At 42.2% G+C, this 22,109-nt stretch overlaps 1 protein-coding gene across 3 annotated transcripts in view; it reads right to left on the bottom strand.

Annotated features, from left to right (window-relative positions):
• The window catches only part of setd2 (SET domain containing 2, histone lysine methyltransferase), a 122,241-nt gene that overhangs the window by 31,566 nt on the left and 68,566 nt on the right, over positions 1-22,109 (bottom strand). For all 3 annotated transcript variants that reach the window (XM_073049264.1, XM_073049272.1, XM_073049281.1), the window contains exons 8-15: positions 17,402-17,479; positions 14,477-14,574; positions 13,562-13,697; positions 12,393-12,527; positions 11,085-11,213; positions 8,240-8,863; positions 6,175-6,229; positions 3,657-3,843 (exon numbers count right to left, since the gene is read on the bottom strand). In XM_073049264.1, the coding sequence (XP_072905365.1) occupies positions 3,657-3,843; positions 6,175-6,229; positions 8,240-8,863; positions 11,085-11,213; positions 12,393-12,527; positions 13,562-13,697; positions 14,477-14,574; positions 17,402-17,479 (1,442 nt within the window). The remainder of the gene's footprint in view (positions 1-3,656; positions 3,844-6,174; positions 6,230-8,239; positions 8,864-11,084; positions 11,214-12,392; positions 12,528-13,561; positions 13,698-14,476; positions 14,575-17,401; positions 17,480-22,109) is intronic.

Here is a 22,109-nt window from a genome sequence, read left to right as displayed (position 1 = left end):
AGATAGTTGCCCCTCAGACTGGAGGCCTGTGACTAGTTTACCCACCAACCTCTGAGGGATGGACATGTTAAACAGTGAGCTGAAATCGATGAACAACATCCTGGCATTTGAGACATAATTCTCAAGGTATAACGGTATGCAGTGGAGAGTCGAGGCTATGATCTCATTAATGGACCAGTTTGAGTGGTACTACTAGCCACTGAAAGCACTTCACGATGTTGAAGTCAGTGCCACTGGGCAGTAATCCTTTAGGCAGGTACTGTTGCTCTCCTCAGACACCAAATTGATGGTGGCTCTGCCTTGAAGCCTGCAGGGACAATGACTGTTTTCAAAGTGATATCAAAGATTAAATTATTCCCATCCATGCCACTTCTGTCTTTTAAAAATTATTGTACTTGCCTCAACCACGATAGCTGATTCCACATAGATACCACCCCTTGTGTAAAAAAAAGTTATCAAACCCTTCCCCTCTCACTTCACTTGCATGCTCTCTAGTTCCTAATTCCCCAAACCTGGGGAAAAAGACTGAGTGCATTTTATCTATGCCCCTTGTGACCTTACACACCCCTAGAAGATCACTTCTCCTTTGCTTCAAGGAATAAAGTTCTAGCCTGTCCAACCTTTTCCTATAACTCAATCCCTCAAGTCCTGGCAACATCCATGTAACCTGGGTTAATTTCCCGCCACTGTCTGTAAAGAGCTTGTACATTCTCCCTGAGACCACATGGGTTTCCTCCAGGTGCTCCGGTTTCCTCCCACAGGCCACAGTCATACTAGTTGATAGATTAATTGGTCATTGTAAATTTCCTGTGACTAGACTAGGTTAAATTGAGAGTTGCTGGGCTGTGCAACTTGCAGGTCTGCAAGAGCCTATTTGGCACTGTATCTCAATAACTGAATAACCTTTTCTGCCCAATTTCCAGTTTCCCATCAATCCTGTAACAGGATGACCAAAACCGAACACAAGTAAGATCTTCATAGCTCTTTAACTACACCATTAACTCACTTAGTCCCAGCTAATCAAAGATATTGGTGAGTTCACACTTGGAGAATTGTTTTTTTTTGGCCTTGTAATATGTTAATAATAGGCTGTGGGACATGCCCAGCAGGCTTCACTATACAAATCAAAAAAGAAAAGCAAGTTCTGATAAAAAGTGAAAGAATGAGTTACCCAAAGTTGGAGAATTTGACATTCTCTTGTTGCACAGGAAAATATGGGGAGTGGTAAGAGGGGATAGAAGAGCAAACCAGGGAGTGCCTGAGGGAGCGACCTAATCAAAGGCTTGAAAATGCTGGAGGTTTGGACATTGCATAGATTCAAAACAATAATTGATAAATTTCTGGATATCAAGAGACAGAAAATGGGAATAGCATCGGAAAATGGCATCAGTAATGAAAATCTACCATGAGTACAATGAATGCTTGGAATACTCCAGCTCTTATGTTAAATCTAGCGAGACTACAAAACATAGTTGGAAACTAGGGTCCTAGTATACAAAACAGTGAAAGTTGGCATGCAGTTAGAGAAAGGAATCAAGTAATGAAATTTTAGTGCTTTTTGTGAGGAGTATGGAGTGTAAAAATGGGGCAGTTTTGATAAAATTTTACAAATGTGCTACCAAAAGCACAACTGGGGGGGTGTGCAGGATGGGGACAGACAAAAAGGTGGTATTGCAGTGAAAACTGAATCAACCACCATATTACTAAACAGAGGAAGAAGTTTGAAGTGTCAATGAGCAGACTCTTATTGCTGTTTCTCATGTTACTGGATTGATTTAATTCAGCATCACAAACGTACATACCAAATCACAATGCCTTGATGGCATTTCTAAAACCTGTGCCCTCCATTACCTGGAAGGACAAGGCAGTGGCGAATGGGAACACCATCAAATGCCAGATCTACTCCAAGGAACCCACCATCCCATCTTCAGCCTTCTTCATACACAGTCAAAATCTTGGACCCAAAGTAGCACAGTGATAGCTCCTCCAGTGTTACAGTGGTTCAGAAAGCTACTTGCAACCAGACAGGGGTGGTCAATAAATCCAGTTTATCTTCAAAATCCAAGAATTACTTAATTATTTTTCTCTTGTGGAATTTGATTTCATTTCTCTCAAGCTGTCAGATCAATGCAACAAACAACACACTGTAACAATTGACAATATATATAAATATACTTTTCACAACCTTAAGATGTCCCCGATGGTTTTATAGCCAATGAAGAACTTTAAAGTAGTAGAAATGTGGTTGAAACACGGTTAACGCTTCAGTAAATCTGCCCAGCCAGAGCAACTTGAGCACTGATTCCAACTGAACAGTTCAGTACTATTGAGGGAATGTTAAACAGTTGGGAGTGTCACCTCTGATACAACATAAAGCCAAGATCCAGTTTGACCTCTCAGGCAATGCAAAAAAATCCCATGATTTGTAGGGTTAGGTGCAAACAGTTTGTCACCAATCTTGGTGACATCATCAGAGTGAAATTAGTTGTTTTTCCTGCAAAGTGTTCACATTTATATTGTTCCGAGTCATCGTTCTCATTGGTTGGCTGTTGCGCTGGCCTCTAGTCTCAGCTGGGTCTTTGCCAACCACACAGCTGAGTGATCTCTGCTGGTCTGTATTCCTGGATGTCGATTATTGTGTGTGGTGTTTCCTTGGGTATCCATGGTTCAACCCTTGGCCCCGATCTCAAAACACTTAGGCTCGTAAATTGCGTCTAGTTCAATATTCTTGCTAATAAGTGTCTTCCGTTAAGAATAAGGCTTCTAAGAATTCTCTTGATCTCTTGTTTTGTGCTTCTGCCAGAATTTTTGTAATTTCCCAGACAAACTTATCTCCTTCTTGGTCTTCATCTACTGAGATGAGACGCAGAGGATTATGTCTTCTTATGACTAACTGATGATCATGTAGTCTTGTGGATAGTTTTCACAATCTATGAACCTGTGAGCCTGTGGATTCAGACCAAGGGTTGAGCCATAGACACCCAAGGAACCAATGCTTACAACAACCAATAACCAAGGATACGGGCCAGCAGAGATCACTCAGCAACCCGGCTGGCTGGACCCAGTGGAGAGTAGAGATCAACGTGATACCCAACTAATCAGAATAATGAGTCAGACCATATAAATGCAAGCATTTGGCAAGAACAACATTCAATTGCACACCAATGACGTCACCTTGACTGATGACAAAACATTTATGACCTAACCTCCAGGCTCAGCAAATAATTCTACACACAGCCAACCTGAGCTACCAATCTTCTTTTTTATTTTGAAATCCTATGACACTAATTGATTAAAGGCCAGCCAGTCCTCAATGGCATCTTGACCAATAATTTTCTATCAACCAGCATCACTGAGAGGATTATGTGGCTACTATGTCACTGCAGCTTGCAGTGTGCAAATTGATTCCATCTTCCATACAATTGTCACCACTACATTTGTTGTAACTGCTTGGAGACACCCAAAAGCTTGAAGAGCACTATACAAATGCAAGTCCACATGATACACATTTCCCGTTTCCTTTCTTTAAAAAAAAATAAGAATTCATATCAAAATACTTGACAAGGCCAATTATACATTCTGCTGTGAAACATTACAATTAAATAGCTGGTGACAAGTGCTCATCTAAGGCTTAAGGAAAAAGAAAAGGAGCTTGCCTTTCATCTGGAACGGATCGCTTCAGTCCTTCTCTCTCATAGGCAGAGGGTGGAGGGGAGGTCGTTGGCCTGCGTTTCTTCCGATCTTTGCTGAGAGATTTGTCCGCATCCTTCTCTTTGCCCAGGTTCACTGGAGTTTTTGGAACCTGAGAGACATCCTTTTGTGATGTCCCCTCCCTGCCTCGCTCTGAAAAATAAGTATATGAGCAGAACTTCAGCATCTTCTACCATTTTAACATGGGATTAAATCAATAGGCAAATTGACAGTACAAGGAGTGATTGATAAGTTCATGGCCTAGGGTACAAGGAGTAAATTTTAGAAAACCTAGCACATTTATTTTCCAACATAGTCCCCTCCTACATTTACACACTTAGTCCAGTGGTCATGGAGCACACAGATCTTGGACCTCCAGACAGTGTCCACAGCAGGGGTGATTGATAAGTTCATGGCCTACGGTAGAAGGAGATGGATGAGTTAGACAGCTCTCGTTACATGCACATGCAGGTCAACTGAGTGATTATGCAGAAAGTTTGAAGTTAATAACTCATTGGGGTGATTGATAAGTTCATGGCCTAAGGTAGAAGGAGATGAGTTATTAGCTTCAAACTTTCTGCATAATCACTCACAGTTGACCTGCATGTGCATGTATAACTCATCTCCTTCTACCTTAGGCCATAAACTTATCAATCACCCGTCTGTGGACACTTTCTGGAGGTCTAAGATCTGTATGCTCCATGACCGCTGGACTAAGTGTGTAAACGAAGGAGGGAACTATGTTGAAAAATAAATGTGCTACGGTTTTCTAAAATTGACCCTTTCTACCTTAGGCCACGAACTTATCAATCACCCCTCGTAAATAGATCTTTAGATTAATTTTGTTCCTATGTTCTACTTAACAAAAAACACAAACAACATCAAATCTATTGGTTTCCAGCCTGGCTGGCATAAAAGCAGGTCAGGACAAGGACTGGTGCTGCTTTGATATCAAGTCTCCCTTCTGAACCCAATGCCTACAGATCATTCCACATGGGTACTAAAGGACTAGTTATTGGTAATGAAGTACAAAAAGGTAACCCTTCTCTTACCCCTGAGTGGTAAAGTATTATGGGCAGGAATGGACTTGACATTAAGTCTAGCTCAACAGAGGTGGCTATCTCTTAAACTGCTCTCTGCAGAGTTCTAAAAGGGTATAAGCTTTATTAAATGAACTACCACTTCCCAGAGCAACAAGAAATTGGAAACAAAAATGTTACCCATAATCTGAGGGAAATTTTTAAAAAAATATTTGATTTCAAGTGAACTGTCAGATTGGACTAAGATCTCAACATCTACTTTTCAGATTTTTTTTGTATCAAGCACATGTTCCATGAGACTTTTTTTGGTTTGAAAGGCAGGAGATCTGAAGAACTTACAAACTCTGTTCACAAGTGCTTCTGCCAAGTCTTCCGAAAATGATTTGAAATGCAATACCATTTAGACCTCAAACCTCATCATTATACCTCTACAGCTGTTGACTTGTGCAACCACTCCATCACCCTCCTTACTCCTCCCAAAACTGCTGTCTCCATCTCCCATCCTGAAGTGTTTTGGCATGTGAGTGTGTTATATTGTCTGTTAGATCCAGTCTTGACAAATCCTGACAAGAGTTCATCATGAAAATCTTAGCTATCAAGTGGTCACCCACCCAGCTCTTCTCCTTCCCATATCAAATCAAACTGCCTCATTCCCTCAGCATTATTTTCTCTTTATCTATTACATTTCCATGAAACTCACCTCCTGGTCTCCTCATCCCAAAAGCTCCTTTTCTATTCTGGATGAGGTAACAAGACATTGTGTTCCTCTTGAAAGCACCATCATTGCTTCACCTCAAAAATTCACTCCCATTCCCTTAAGTCAAGCAATGGCCAGCCCTTCTCTTCTCTCCACAGTTACTGAAGGTACCACTTTCAAATTCGGTACCTATTTTTTTCTTATTTAATTTGTGCCGATCCGATGTCCCCTCCTGCCACAGCATCAACCCAGAAATCATGTTCTATTTCTGTGATGATGATGTTAACCCATTCCTCTAAAAGAATCAATAGACTTTATGGCTCACAAAAGGATATCCTGCCCCTGGCAAATCACCCGCTAGTTAGTCTATTCAGCCATCTTGGTCCATAATTTTTAAGTCAATTTTAGGAGTCGTGGGACTTATAAATACATTGGAAAATTCCCCCACCCCACATTTTCATACAGTAAACCATGCTGCTCTTTGGGTGAAAATATTTTTCCTCAACTCCATTCTCATTCTTATCTATTCTGCTTGGAACAGCGATTAAGGGAAACACAAGGCTCAAATTGTACAAGATTCTACACTTCAAGTGCAATGCAAAGTCAAAAAAAAAAAGAAATGCAAATATATTTGAAGTTTAACTGCAAAAAAAGATTTAATTTCTAAGTGAGTAAGATGCCTTCCATTTTTTCACTCTCCCCTCCATTTTACACCCTCCTCAGGAATTCCCCAATGCTTATACGCACCGATACTTTCTCGTTCTGTTTGTGTTCGGTCCTTCTTGGGAATTCGATACACCTCCTGATCAACAAAGATTGCACTGTTAGAAACAATCATTGATGATAAACTGACATATCTTAAAGTAATTCAATGCCAGCCAGTTTCCAGTCATGTAAAAGGCTGGTACGCTCAAAGTATTGGAATTGAAGACTGGTTACCACATAGAAGACGAAGAGCTGTAATATATAAATGGGTCTTCATGCTTATTGAGTGTACCTAGTGGACTGCCCCAAAGATCTTCTTTGGTTTGCAATTATTTACTATTTATTTAAGGATCTGTAAGGTATTTAAATTTGCTGAGGACATGAAATATGTGGTAGTGAACAGAGACTGCAGAAAGTGTGAAGTTATGCACTTCCATTTGGGGACATCAAAAGACTATTATCAAAATAGAGAATTGCAAATTAAATACTGGTGTTCTTGTGCACAAATCACAGAAAATTAGCAGGCAGGTGTAACATGTAAGTAGAAGGCAAAGGGCATACAGGTGGCCCCCGTTTTTCGAGCGTTTGCTTTACGACAGCTCGCTGTTGCGAAAGACCTACATTAGTACCTATTTTCGCTAACCAAACAGGATTTTCGCTTTTACAAAAAAAAGACGCCCGCTTTATACATGTGCCTACCCCGAGAAAGACTACCATGACTGTGAAGCCTAGTGTGGGCAGTTGTGTGCGTGAGCGTGTACGTGCGTAGGTGTGTACGTGCCGATTTTTTTCCTCCAAATTGATTTTGGCTCGTGGTCTTCCCCATTCTGATAAGTGAAACTACACAGTACATACAATATTTCTACTCTATATAGGCTGTATATTTATCATATAATTCCTGCTTTTACTATATGTTCATATTATTTTAGGTTATATGTGTTATTTGGTATGATTTGATAGGTTATTTTTTGGGTCTGGGAACGCTCAAAAATTTTTCTCATATAAATTAATGTTAATTGCTTCCTTGCTTTATGACATTTCGGCTTACAAATGGTTTCATAGGAACGCTCTACCTTTGGATAGCGGGGGAAACCTGTATATGGCTTTATTGCAAAGGGTTTGGCTGAAATTACAACCAACACTGTACAGGCTGTTGGTGAGGTCATACCTGGAGTGCTGTGGGCAGTCTTGCTCCCTTTATTTAAGGAAGGATATACTAATGCAGGAGGCAATTCAGAGGAGATGCACTCAGACTGTTCTAGCACGAGAGGGTTGTTCTGTCATGAGTCACTGGGCCCTATATTGTTTAGCTAGAAGACTGAAGGATGACGTTATTGAAACATATAAGGGGGGGATGACATGGGAGATGTCATTCCAGTCATGAGAGTATTGAATGAGTAGTCATAGTTACAAGATAAACATATCTCCTTGGTCATTTCAAACAGAAACACATAGGAATCTCTTGCAGAAAGTGGTGAATCTCTGTAATTTTTCTGCCCCGAAAGGTTAGAGCTAGATTACTGGAGATATTTAAGAGTTAGATAAACTTCAGGAATTCTGGGAAATGCAGGGGCATGAGGATTTGGCGCAGGAGAGGAGCTATGACCTGGTGTGGATCATGTTGAAAGGCACGTCAGGGTTAGCCTCTTCTGCTCCAGTTTTGTGTCCTTGCGTGAACAGTGTCATAAAGAATGACTATTATTTTGTGCAGACTAAAAAATAATTGCTCAAAGTTTTGTTTGAGGGATAATGGTTGGCTATGTCATTGGAAAAACTTCACCCAACCTTCTTCAAATGAGAGCATTGAGATCTATGGCATGCAGCTGAGACATCAAACTAATGGTTCTGTGGCCAGAGACTACTCCCAACCAGAAATGATCTGAAAACTTGATCACTTAGAGCATTAGGAACTCCCAAGGTCAAAAGCTTTTTTCCTCACATGCTTTAAGTTATACAACCTAGCAAATATGCCTTTGATGTGAATGCAATGATCTCCCAAGTGAACCCACTGACCACTTCACTCATTCACTATTTCCAAACATTTGTTTCAACTTCTCCCACCTCTCATGCAGAATATGCCCTCTCACAGATACATGCCAACACCCACCTTCAGGTCTTTCCAGACATCGAGTAACTTCATTGCCAGCTCGCTTACATCTTCAATTTTGCAGGACTGTTCCTGGCTCCGTTCACTCTCTACATCTGACACACCTTCCTCTTCATCCTGTGATGGAGTCTCCACCAAGGCTCCATCATCCAGCTTTGTTCCGTTGGCTGCTTTCAATGTGGGATCCTGGGAATCTTGGGGATCTGCCTCATCCCCTGGCACCTCACTCTGTATCTCCTCCTCATCTGTAGGAAGACACGGCGATGGCTCAACTGTTGTGATTACCTCATCCTTCGCCTCTTTGAGCTCAATCTCTCCATCAGAGGCTTTGCTTGTGTCCGACAATCCACTGTCCATGCTGTTCTCACTCATGATCTTCAGCCTCCGCATCACCAGCTTTTTTGGAGTGTCACTATCGCCTTCGCCACTCTGCTTCAGCCCAGGATCCTGGGTATTCAGTGGTGTTTGTGCACGGGAGGTGTTTTCGCTTGAATAACCATCTGCCTCACTGACCTGGGGAACCGATGCCTTTGACTGGGCCCAACGCTGAATGATGGGCAGGAGCTTACTTTCCTCGAGCATGTTCTTTGTGGGAATTGGTAACAGCTCTAGAGTCTTCATGATCTGTAAAAACAAATGATTCACAATTCAAATCACGGCTACTTCCTCTCTGCAATTCACTCATTCTTTACAAATCGCTTAACTTACTGCCTCCCATTTCCAAAATCCTGTATGACATTATTTGCTTCATCTTCTCTCTTACTTATTCCAACTTTCCTGGAACCTGTGCTCTGGCCCAAGGTTTGCAGCATAACTTTGCCCCCACTGATCTTACTCCCCACTTTCCTTTTGTGAGACTCTATGACTGTCAGTTTCCCAAGTAGAAGAACAGTTGTTTTGCAATTGAAGCAGAAAATATACAGCAATATTCATCTTATCTCACTCTCATTGTTTCTTGTCTTATCACCACTCTTTAGGTTTCAAAGACACACTTAACACTGTCTCACAAAGCTATATTTTAATTTAGTTTGAGTAAAGTTCCATCCTCAGGGTACCATTCACAAGCTGCAGCACAGTAACAACTGAAGCTCCCTCTATACAGTTCTATCAAATAGTCCACGGTAACTGTGACACTTTATTTTCCTATCAAACCAATCCAGAACACTAGTTAGATGTAGAGGAAAACTAAGTGGAAAAGCAAATTGTGCAGAGGATCCAGAGAGTCTGCAGAGAGAAATAGATGGGTTATGTGAGTGGGCAAGGGTCTGGCAGATAGAGTGCAATGTTGGTAAATACCAGGTCATCCAGTTTGGAAGGAAAAATTAAAAATCAGATCATTATTTAAATAGTAAAAGATTGCAGAAAGCTGCTGTGCAGAAGGACTTGGGAGTGCTTGTGCATGAATGGCAAAAGGTTGGATTGCAGGTGCAGCAGGCTATCAAGAAGGCAAGTGGAATGTTGGCCTTCACTGCTGGAGGGATTGAATTTAAGAGCAGTGAGGTTATGCTGCAACTGTACAGGGTACTGGTGATGTTGTATCTGGAGTACTGAGTGCAGTTCTGGTCTCCTTACTTGAGGAAGGATTTACTGGCTTTGGAGGTGGTGCAGAAGAGGTTCATCAGGTTGATTCCAGAAATGAGGGAGATAGACTATGAGGAGAGATTAGGTCCCCTGTGACTGTACTTGCTGGAATTTAGAAGGATGAGAGGAGATCTTATAGAAACATATAAAATTATGAAAGGGATAGATAAGATAGCGGCAGAAAAGTTGCTTCTGCTGGTAGGTGAGATTAGAACTAGGGGACATAGCCTCAAGATTCGGGAGAGTAAATTTAGGACAGAGATGAGGAGGAAATGCTTTTCCCAAAGAGTGGTGAATCTGTGGGATTCTCTACCCATTGAAGCAGTGGAGGCTCCTCAGTAAGTACATTTAAGACAATGTTGGATAAGTTTTTGCATAGTAAAGGAATTAAGGGTTATGGGGAAAAGGCAGGTAGGTGGAGATAAGTCCATGGTCAGATCAGCCATGATCTTATTGAATGGCAGAGCAGGCTCAATGGGCCAGATGGCTAACTCCCGTTCTTATTTCTTATGTTTTTATGATTTCAATGAAATACATCCAGGTTTTTAAGAACATAAGAAATTGAAAGCTTAGATAATTCAATTTAGCCATTTTATAAGCCCATGGCCAAACACTTACTTCAAAAGCACTTTCTTGCACCAACCCATATCTAGCAATCTATTGATTTCTTTGATGAAGCAGACTAGCTGGATTTTACTCAGTATTTTCAATGCAATCACGTGCTGGAGTAAGACTTCAACTACACAGCAATATTCTCACCTCAGAAATTATACAGTCAATCTCCACCCAACATAGTCTAGGACTATGTCAACATTTCTAGTTCTGAACTTTGGTTTGACATCTGCTAAGAAATGTGGTGATTGCTAGTAGACCCTGTTCAAAGGAAGGGCTGGTGAAATCTGTTAAACCCTTAGCTAAGTATTCTATTGGCTCCAATAATACATTTTGCATCCTGCTGACTGTGAGTAAGTCTGCAAGTCCTGCTATCTCAACGGAAGAATGTGAAGATATAGAAACATTGATCATTAAATTGTCATTACCAAGTGTTCAGTTTTCCAGCACTAGGATACATGTACATGTTTAAATCCTATTGGGAAAAGCTCACACCATTCTACTGATTGTCCTTTACACTCTCCACAGTACTGATGCTTGAGCTCCATCCGCTGTGAAAGCTGAGTACTGCAGGACTAACTCAATCCCATATTCAAATAACTACACTCCCAACATTCCCTGCAGGAACACAAGACACCTTGACATAACATACTTCAGTTTGAAGCTTAATACTATTGCTGGAATTCCCTCGGCTATCACCAAGCTCTGTCATCCAGATCCACAGCAGAGACAATCCATGATACTCCAGAAAGGACTTCAGACAACTCTGCGAATGCGTGTTCTGAAAAGTAAATAGATGTTAATACTGCTTTAAGAGAACTTTTCATTCCAAATAACAACAACTTCTTAGTGCTGCTCTCTTTCTAAAATCAAGATTGCTCTTTTGGACTTGGGCATCATTGATATGACCAACTGACACTGCTCTTCCCCAGAAAATTTATAAATTTTCTTGATCCTCTGTGATCTGTGTACTGAATTTTCTGAGATATTGTTAGGTAGGAAGGTCCAAGTGCTCTTGAATTGCTAGCTTCAGTCTGATGTAACTGTCTGTCTTATCGCACACTTCAAGGAACAACTGAGAGACAATCATATGACTTAAAATAGACAAGGCGAGCAGATGTCCTTTGCTAAAGTACACCAGTGCCAGTGGAGACTAAATTAATGCAATGGCTTCGTAGTTACTTTTATTGGTTTTAGTTCTTCTGAATTAAGTTCCCAAAATGCTTGTAGGGCTTGAAACACTACTCTTAGAATTACTAAATAAATTCATTTTCCGGATTATGAGCTTTACTGGAAAGACCATTTATCGGAAGGGAACGTACAGGAGGTGATCTTTCCTGCTGCCCTTAAACATTTTGCTGGTACATGCCACTTCTGAGGTGCTGCCAGAATACCTGGATGAATGACTGCAGTGAATGTTGCACATGGTACTCATCACACCGATGGTGAAATGGTGGAATGAATGAATACTTAGAGTGGTTGACTGGGTGTCAATCAAGCACTTTGCTTTGTCCTGGATGGTGTTGAACCTCTTGACAGCCACACTCATCCAAGGAACTGGAGAGTACTCAATCGCTCTGCTGACTTGTGCCTTGTGGATAATGGAAAGGCCTTTGGGGCATCAAGAGACATTCACAGCCTCTGACCTGATCATTTGGCCACAGTTATTTATGTGACTGGCCCAGCCATTTCGGGTCACACACAGGGGATCGGTCCCCAAATGGTTTTGTCACAAAATGTCAAGTTTAGGTTGGCTAGATAACATTGATGTACTGATGTGTCAAAGCTATCCAGATACATAATTAATTCACAATGCACATAACGGGGTAGCCAGTGACCGACCCCCCCCCCCCCCCGCAATAACACCAAGTTTAAATTTTAGCTCCAGTTGCAATGGCGTTTCTCCCCAAACCAGACCCTCACACTATTCCCACCCACTGATCTGGGATCGAGTCATTACCTGTATGATCTTGAGGCAGGTCAACTTCTGCTCTATGGTCTCTATGCGGACCATCAACCGGGTTAAACTGAGCACTTGGTCTGAATCACACAGGCCATCGCCATTTTCCAGGAAGGCCTCTAGTTCTTCATCCACCTGACAATCAAGAGGAAAGAGGGCTTTAAACTAGCTAGTCAAACGATATTGCTGCAGTTAAAAGGGGCCAGTGTCAGTTCCCATCCCCTCCTGAATTTCTCAGGCACTCACGTCCGCTAAAAGTAAACATTTATCCCGTGTCTCCACAGGTTGAAGTAAGAATATCCCAACCCATAAATCATATATAAAAGGCAAAGAAACCATGCACTGTGACATGAAAACACATCAATTGTTGTCAGGAAAGTATATGGAATTCTACAATATGGACCATTACAATCTGAGAAGCCAAATTTAAATTTTCAAATTGCTCTGGTAAGATTTGAATTGCTACTTTCCACTCTGATTAATTGCAACACTTCTGTATTGAGGGTGTGATCTCTTGACTATGGTTGAAGAGCCCATTCATTTGTACAAGTTGATAAAAATTAAACTTGTGAGATTAACACAGGTATCAAGCTCCATGGAACATATACTCCTGGGCTTGGACACACTGGCAACTTTAGGAGAAGTGAGTAGGATGACTTATGTTATTTAGTTTTTTTGATAATGGCTTGACTGGGAAGGCTAGCATTTCCTGCTTATTTCTAATCACCCTTGAACTGAGTGATTTTGCTAGCCATTTCAGAGAGCATTTTAATGTCAAGCATTATTTGTAGAGACACATGGAAACTAGAATTCAGCAAACATACCCTAAGTCTTTAAGACAGAGGAGCAGAATGAAGCCATTCAACTCTTTGAGTCTGCTCTGCCATTCCATCATGGCTGATTTATTATCCCATTCAACCCCACTTTCATGTTTTCTCCCTGTAACCTTTGACATCCTTACTAATCAAAAGCCTCTTGACCTCCGCTTTAAATATATTTGGCCTCCAAAACTGCCTGTGGCAATAAATTCCATAGATTCACCACCATCAAAGCTAAAGTTCCTCATTTCCGCTCTAAAGGGACATCCCTGTATTCTGAGGCTGAGCTTTCCCCCACTACAGGAAACACAGATCAACACATATCACAGATGGGTTTCAGGTAATACTTACAGAGTCTTTCTTTCGAGATCGGTCCTTGTCCTTTAGCTTAACCTTCCCTCCGGCTGCCCGAATGCTGACCCGGTTTTCACCACCCAAGTATCCACGACAGTTTGCTGATCCACAGAAACATTTTTGAGCTTCCTTCCTGCATTCAGGGAGATTAAAATCGGTAGTAACACAGCTTGGTCAGCTGAGTGTTGTTCAGACATGGTTGCACCAATACAATGGTCCCTGGGAAGCCCAAGAACCAATACAGGAGTGGCCAGTGATATCATTAAAGGAAATGACTACTTTTGCTGTAAAGAATGCAGCCAAAGAACCCCCACCTGGCGCCATCCCAACTTCAGCCCCTAACCGTTCTGGATCCAGGATCAAAGATCGAGTGATAAAATACACAGGAACAATGAAGGGTCTAGTCTGATCATCAGATCTTGAGTTCCAATCGAGGTTCAGGTCCATATCCTGATCAAGACCCAGCTGGATTGTACAGGTGGACATGGGGCTGTCAAGTTTATCACTGTACAAATCTGGTGCACAGGCCTCTCACTGCATAACAATATGGTAGGGAAATGGTAGAGCGGGTCTGATTGGTGGAAGCGAGCACTTGTGACGTAATGAACAGTAACAAGGAGAAACAAACAGCAGCTGAGGGAGTGGGCAGAAGCAGGGTGAACCAATGAAACGAGCAGCAAAAGGAGCAGTAAGGAGGCAGCAGAGTGCAGGCAAATAGTTCCCTTAACAACTTCCATCGAGCCATGTTGTTCATATGCATACAGTGGATAGTGCACACTGCAGAGTCCAGATTACAGCACTGGTACAACATGTTTATACATTTGATACAAGACACAGTATTGAAGACCACCGTACAAACAGAGGAAAACATAGGCAGATCAACTATGGAAACAGCTCAATGAAAAAGCTTACCCATATCGCTGAAACTGGTAATCAAAGGTTAGCTCTGTTCCAGCTGGAACTGTCTTGGTTGTGAAAAATCCAACTCGAAGTTGCCCATTCACTGTCCACTAAAAAGAAGAAGTGCAAGTTCACAGCTTCTTTCTAAAAAGATGCATTTTCATGTCAAGAAAATCAGCTAGGCTCTACTGACATTTCCCTCCACTGACGATGCTTGAACCACCAAGTTCCTCCAGCACCTTGTTTGTTTCACACTGACATCCTTGTCCAGGTTTGAGTTCAGTTCCCACTGAAGATAATAAAACCACTAAGCTCTTTTGATGTCTCAGAAGAGCATGGAGGAAATGCTACATCACACTTGTCAGAGGAACATAAGACTGAGACTGTCTGTCAAAAGCAAAATTAGCTATGGACTAAAAAAAACACTATTTGTTGCAGCTAAGTTTTATTCCAGTTTGGCAAGACAGAGTAACGGCAGTATGTCAGCTAGTAGACTTTTTGCTCCAAAAGTCCTGTATTCCGTTCCAAACTTGGGTACTGTATGCGCTGAGTTTGCATGTTCTTCCTGTAACTAGATGGTGTTCCTCTGGTCTGCTTTCCTCTCACATTCTAGATGGTTAGGAGGTTAACTGACTACTAAATTGCCCTAATGTGAGTAGGAGTGATAGAATCTGTGGGGGCAGTGGCAAGGGAGGAGGAGCAGCGAGAATGATTTACAGGAATGTGGAGAGAATAAGTTAAAGAAGGAAAATTACCTGGAGAAAGGGAAAACTCTGAGCAGCGGAATGGGGTCCATCACTTTTTCCTTGAACGGAGATCCAACCACTTTCCCACTGCCACATATAATCATTTGTCTGGATGAACTTATTCTTACTAAGAACAATTTCTTCAAACCCACCTCACTTTCTGCAGATCAAAGTGTAGCAATAGGCACTTGTCTGGGCTCAAGTTATAACTGCCTTTGTGTGGTACAGGCAACTTTAACAGGTGTTTTCCCTACAACTTTTCTTTCAGCACACTGATGCCTGCATTGGCATTGCCTTCTGTACTCATGCAAAACTTGATCAATTCATTACTTCTGTTACTAATTTCCACCCTGCTCTCATCTTCAATTGGACAAACTCTTAGATCCTTTTCCTGGCTCTCAAGAGATTACCTGGCTACTGACTCCCACAGCTGCCTTGAGTAAGCTTTGTGCTGCCCTGACTCTGTTCATCCACTTCCTCCATCTCTGTTGTATTTACTTCAATGATGTGACTTTCTGCACAGATGGCTCTGAAATGCCTTCGTTTCTCATGGACTTTGGCTTTCTCTCTATCATTGTACATAAAGTGCTTCACGACATCTCATTCATTGCCTAGACACCGGCCCTCACCCACTCTTCTCTAGGACAGAACAAGGATAGAGTTCCACTGATTCTCACCGACCACACCATCAGCCTCCTCATTCAAAAGATCATTCTTTGCAATTTCATACATCTTCAAAGAGATTCCATCACCAGGTATTTCTTCTAGTATTTATCTTCCCACCACCCCACTTCATATAGCACTTTCCCTTGCACACACAGGCAAGTCAACACTAGTCTCTTTGTTTCACAGGAAACAGTGATTCATTTGCACACTTTCCAATCTAGTCTCACATTGTGGTCTCCCATATATTGAAGTAAGCACACGTGGACTGTGCAACCACTTCCTGAAATGCCAGGTGTCTGAGCACAATGCCACCTTTAGGACTAAATATTGTATTGTACTACTCATGGTAACTTAATTTCTGTCTACATCAGTCAACCACCTGTGATACTGACTCAGCTTATTTGTTCCTCTTTCCTTTTCTTTTCTTTCTCTCTCTAGGGGATATTTGCATGCATATTTACATTATATCAAACATTAATCAAGTAAAACCCTCAGACTTGTACACTTTGGCTCATCCTAAGCACAGTCTATTATTCAATATCAACCTGTTAATCACAATTAGTTGCAGATGGATATCTATTTAGAATGTGGCTAGTGCTGAAGGTACTGGACAATGGAGGACCAAAATTTTGTTGGTTAATGCAAATTCCTGAAAACTGAAGCTTGCTAGATGATTTAAAAGACATGTTTTTGGCCAGCTCAAGATACCTGTCGTCACTACCTCCTCCCATAGATGCTGTCTGCCCTGCTGAGTTCTGCCAGCATTTTGTGTTTTTTATTTATTTCCAGCATCTGCAGATTCACTCGTGTTGCCTCATGATACCCCAGACCATTTTCCATCTAAAGTAGTACTTTGAAAGCACATCCATTGATTTTTCTGATTTGCTGGTGATTGCTCTCTGAAACTATCTTGAGAGTAGATGTCCCATCCATGTGAATGGGTTATATTACCAGGTGTAGGGTATGACATAATGTTACCGTGCTGGCACGGAAGAACAGGCACTGCCCACAAAACAGCAAAGAAAAGCCCACCCCTACACTTAGCAAACACTAAATACTTCCGAACATGTGTGACATGCAGAAATATCCCAAAATATTCAAAAATTATTAAAGATTGATGAAGTAATAATTTAAAAAATATACAAGTTTAAATACTTAAAACATTTAAGCAAATTTTAAAAGGGGAGACTGCTTGAAATTTGAGTAATTCATAAACAGCTGCTCTTTATCATTCAAATAGCTTTAATGCTGAAGCTGCACCGGGTGTCATTTGGTGCAAGTTCAGTGGGCGTAACTGCTGGGCTAATACATTAAGTTCATATTCTGCTGAAGTAGTCCTGAGAGCACATTTCTGGAAATGGGCTGCAACGAACAGCTAAGTAGTTCTGGATATCTGCCTCTGTGCAGGAATTCTGGTGGCAGCCAGAAATGTTGGTGGGATGGGCAGAGAGATGGTGAGAGGGGGTGTAAAATGGAGGGAAAAAGAGGAACTGTGATCAACTATTATCCGTTTCTACTCTCTCACCTTCTGGGTTTCACAATTGGGTTCACAGCTGTGGTTCATGAAACGAGAACAATTTCCTTTCAGAGTTGCATCAATGATCTGGTGAAAAGAAAAAAAGCAAAACCAAAGGTGACATTTTTACAAATGGACATATTCATTATCATCAAAATAACAAGTACAGTAGCAGGTTACTTACTATTGTATTCAGACTTATTGCGGCTAGAGGGTATTCTACATTGTCAGAATGCACATCCAAGGGGCTGATGTGTCTTTTGATAAAGATCCATCCTGCCCTGGCACAGTCCTCCTCCAGCTACATCCCCAGGTGGTCAGTCAATACTTTACTGTGGTCTTTGGAGCCGGAATGTTTTTAACATTGCATGCAATTCAAGTTTTTTCTTTGTTAGCCTCTCCAAAAGCCATGATCTCTACCACCTACAAGGTTGATTCCCAAGATTCGCAATGTGCCAGATTGTAAGATGAGATGTAGAACATCCAAATTTAGACCCCAAGAATGACCTCATCCCCAAGTTTCCAGATGCTTGTCAGTTTAATTTCTTCTGCACTCCTGCTCTGTTTCATTCAGTTCCACGTGAAGTGATGTGGACTAAAGGATCAGGCTGTCATCTTGCAAACTGACATAGTGCTGATTGCCTGCAATTGCAGATAACCTGCTATTCTAGTCATCAGCCAATCGATATCCCCCCCCCCCACTGTAGAGGAAATTGCATTGTGATCACCATAATCGTTGTACCACACTACATAATGTGTCATTCAATCTTTTCTAGTACTGAAACTATAAAGGTCTTCCCTTTTGTTCTCCCTTCCTGTATCAGAAATTGGAAAAGTATGCATGTCAAAATACAAAGTGCTGCAGACATTGCATGTAGCGTAGAAGCACTATAGTAGCTTAGGGCCTTTACAGTGTCAGCGATCAGGGTTCAATTGCCACTGTTGGAGTTTGTACGTTCTCCCCGTGACCATATCGGCATTAGTGTGTTTGGGATAACCCGGCAATGGAAAAGGAACCTGTTCAATCTCATCAAGTCACCAGGTGTTTGTTTGGAAAGGTCTTGTCTCACCATTTATACTGCTTGTTCTGACAGGCCATTTGATACTGTGTAAAATGGAGCCGTTGTCAGGTTTCTAATATCATTTGTCTTGACAAGCTCCCTAAGTTCTACAATTGCATCACATCTGCTCTCAGTAGTTTGTCAAGTTCCTCTTCTACCTTTGGGCCCACTGCATTTGACACTGAATAGGCCTGTACAACTTTAGCCAGCATTTCTCCTCAAACTTGAACTTGGCTGCCGGACCATGGCATTGACCCGAAGTGTCAGCATGGAAAACCTGCCGGTGCTTTTGTAATAGAGAATTCAAGGCAAGGTTCCCCCAATATGGTCAATCCAGGACAGCGCCTGTTATACATTGTGTGGAGCAAGAACAGCAACAGCATGGTATTTTTAGAATTATGTCAGTAATTGTACTTACTGGGCAACAGTGTGTGAGCATCGAATACGGCCCACTGAGACTAAAGACATGCGCACTTGAAAACCCAAGCCCAAAAGAGAGTGCCTCCTGCTTGTAGGAGGCCCAATCGATTCACCTTGAAATCAATTGGCTGTATTTGCACTTGTCTTATTCGCACAATGATCTGACATGGTACATCCTTCCTCCCTACAGGTGGGATCCACACGTAGGAGGCCCAATCGATTCACCGTGTGATCAGTTGGCTGCACATGCACTTGTCTTATTCGCACTATGATCTGACATGGTACATCCTTCCTCCCTACAGGTGGGATCCACACGTAGGAGGCCCAATCGATTCACCGTGTGATCAGTTGGCTGCACACACACTCGTCCTATTCACACAATGATCTGACATGGTATATCCCTCCTCCCTACAGGTGGGAACCACACAAAGGAGGCCCAATTGATTCACTGTGCAATCAATTGGTTGCGTGCGCACTTGATCTGATATGGTACATATATGCCTTTCCCCATAGATAGGAACCACATGTAGGAGACCCAATTGACTCACCGTGTGATCAATTGGCTGCTTGTGCACTCCATCTGATATGGTACATCCCTCTCCCCTATAGATGGGAACTACCGCAAAAGGGAATAGATGAGGTAAACTGTGAAAGAACGATAACCTGTCTACTGTGGCTAGTAATAGTCAACTGGACATCGCACCCTTTTGGACATCACAGAGGGGCAGCTTCCCTCTCTGTGCCTTTCTGATTAGCTGATGATGAGGGCAGTGAATTGTGAAGCGCCTCTCCTCTTGATGAACCGTTATATTGGTTCATCTGCTGGGAAGCTGGGTTCAGCAGCAGAGGATGCTTCTGTGGCTTCCCTGGGTAAATCGATTGAGCTGCATGTGCACTCTCCATTTGATAAGGTACAGCACCGATGGCATCTTTTTAATCCAATTTCTGCTCAGCAAATTAGATCACTGGCCTCCCGACTACAGTGAGATGGTCAAGTGAAACTGGTCCTGCTGGTGAACCACTTCTGCCGTAAAGACACCGGCACTTTGGTACACAGAGTTCAGCAGTCTTAATTTTGGAATCTGGCATGAGGGTAATTCACTTACCACAGTGACAGCTGACCCAGAATCCAGCTCAAATTTTACGGGCTGGTTGCCCATTGTGAGTGTGAGTAATCAAGTAAGGATGCTGGTTTTGGTGGCCCCTATCATGGGTTTGGAAAATAATGCCCACTTCTTTGCTCCAGCTGTCTCCTTGTGTGGAGGTGATGGTTGAGCTCTGCTGTTTTCTCATGGCACATTGCTTAGTGAAACACATCTTCTCAAGGTGCCCTACTTTCTGAAAGAACTGACAGACTGCCTTTTGATAGCTACAAGAACCCAATTTGTGTCACAAAGACATTGTCTTACATTCCCCAAATGTTGTCCAAAGCCTCAAATGCTTCTATCAGTTCAGCTTTATTCCGTAGGTGCAGAGCATTGAAGTACTTCTGCCTGAGTTTTCCCAAATGCACGTGGAACCGCTTCAGTTTTATTACTTTTCCAGCTTTGCCGCTGATGTTGAAATTGGTAGGGGTTCTAAGTAGCCCAGAAAGGTTTTCTTCCATTACAGCCAGGTACTCAAAACAGTGCTGCCCAAAATGGTACTTGAAGTAGAGCAGCTGTTCTTGCTTTGATCCCATCCTTGTTGCAAAATGTTATACATGTGTGGAACAAGAATGATGACAGTTTAGTATGGCTAAACATTTTTACTGAGTTGTGTTAGCAACAGTACACGCCGGGTTACTTACAGTGTGGGGAGCTATGAACCAGACCAACTGAGACAAAATTTGAAAGCCCGCACCCAAAAGAGAGAGCCCCCCAGCGTTCAGGAGACCCAATCAATTTGCCGTGCTATCAAATGGCTGCATGTGTCCATTACATTTTCACAATCGACCTGATATTGTGCATAAACCTCTGCAGCCTCTTATAATCCTATGCACTGGGAGGATGTGATGCAATCATTCAGAATATTCTCAACTGTACATCTACAGAAATTTTTAAGACTCCAGTGACATATTGAATCGTTTGAAAATTCCAAATAAAGGAGAGCTGCTGGCATGCCATGTGACTGCATCCATGTATTGGGTCCAGGATAGAGCCTTCGAGATGTTGACACTCAGCAACGTGAAGCTGCTCTACCTTTTCACCACTGACCCCTCAATGAGAAAGAAGTGATGTGTGTTCTCTCAACTCCACCTTCCTGAATCAGTTCCTTGGTCTTGCTGATTTTGAGTGCAAGGTTATGGTTGTGACACCAAACAGCCAATCTACCTCTCTGCTGTGCACCATCACAGCAGTGACATACACATGACTTCCAATTGGCTGGTTTTTGATAAACAAAATATCAAAGCACAAACATGTGGATGTATGTACATAATCTTACAATATTTGAACAAGTATTAGATGTGGTCAGGGTGCTTGTGTCCCTGTTTGCTTGCAACCGACCCTCCCACCCGCAGGGTTTTAGATTTTTGGACCATTGGGATCTCTTCTGGGGAAGGTGGGACATGTACAGATTGGATGGGTTGCACCTGAACTCGAGGGGGGGCAATATCCTTGCAGGTAGGTTTGCTAGCGTGGCTTGGGAGGGTTTAAACTAACTTGCAAGGGGGATGGGACCCGGAGTGATAGAGCAGTGAAAGAAGTGCATGGAGTAAAGCCAGATCTAACATATAGAGAGGCTTTGAGGAAGGAGCAGCAGAATAAAGGGTATAAAGGTAGTAAGGTAGAAGGGCTAAAGTGTGTGTACTTCAATGCAAGAAGCATCAGGAACAAAGGTGATGAACTGAGAGCTTGGATACATACATGGAATTATGATGTAGTGGCCATTACAGAGACCTGGCTGGCACCAGGGCAGGAATGGATTCTCAATATTCCTGGATTTCAGTGCTTTAAAAGGGATAGAGAGGGGGGAAAAGGGGAGGAGGAGTGGCATTACTAATCAGGGATACTATTACAGCTGCAGAAAGGGTGGGTAATGTAGCAGGATCCTCTTTTGAGTCAATATGGGTGGAAGTCAGGAACAGGAAGGGAGCAGTTACTCTACTGGGGGTATTCTATAGGCCCCCTGGTAGCAGCAGAGATACCGACGAGCAGATTGGGAGGCAGATTTTGGAAAGGTGCAAAAATAACAGGATTGTTATCATGGGTGACTTCAACTTCCCTAATATTGATTGGCACCTGATTAGTTCCAAT

The sequence above is a fragment of the Hemitrygon akajei genome, chromosome 1, assembly GCF_048418815.1.
Source record: "Hemitrygon akajei chromosome 1, sHemAka1.3, whole genome shotgun sequence".
Lineage (NCBI taxonomy): Eukaryota > Metazoa > Chordata > Chondrichthyes > Myliobatiformes > Dasyatidae > Hemitrygon > Hemitrygon akajei.
This window is presented reverse-complemented; position numbering and strand designations above follow the sequence as displayed.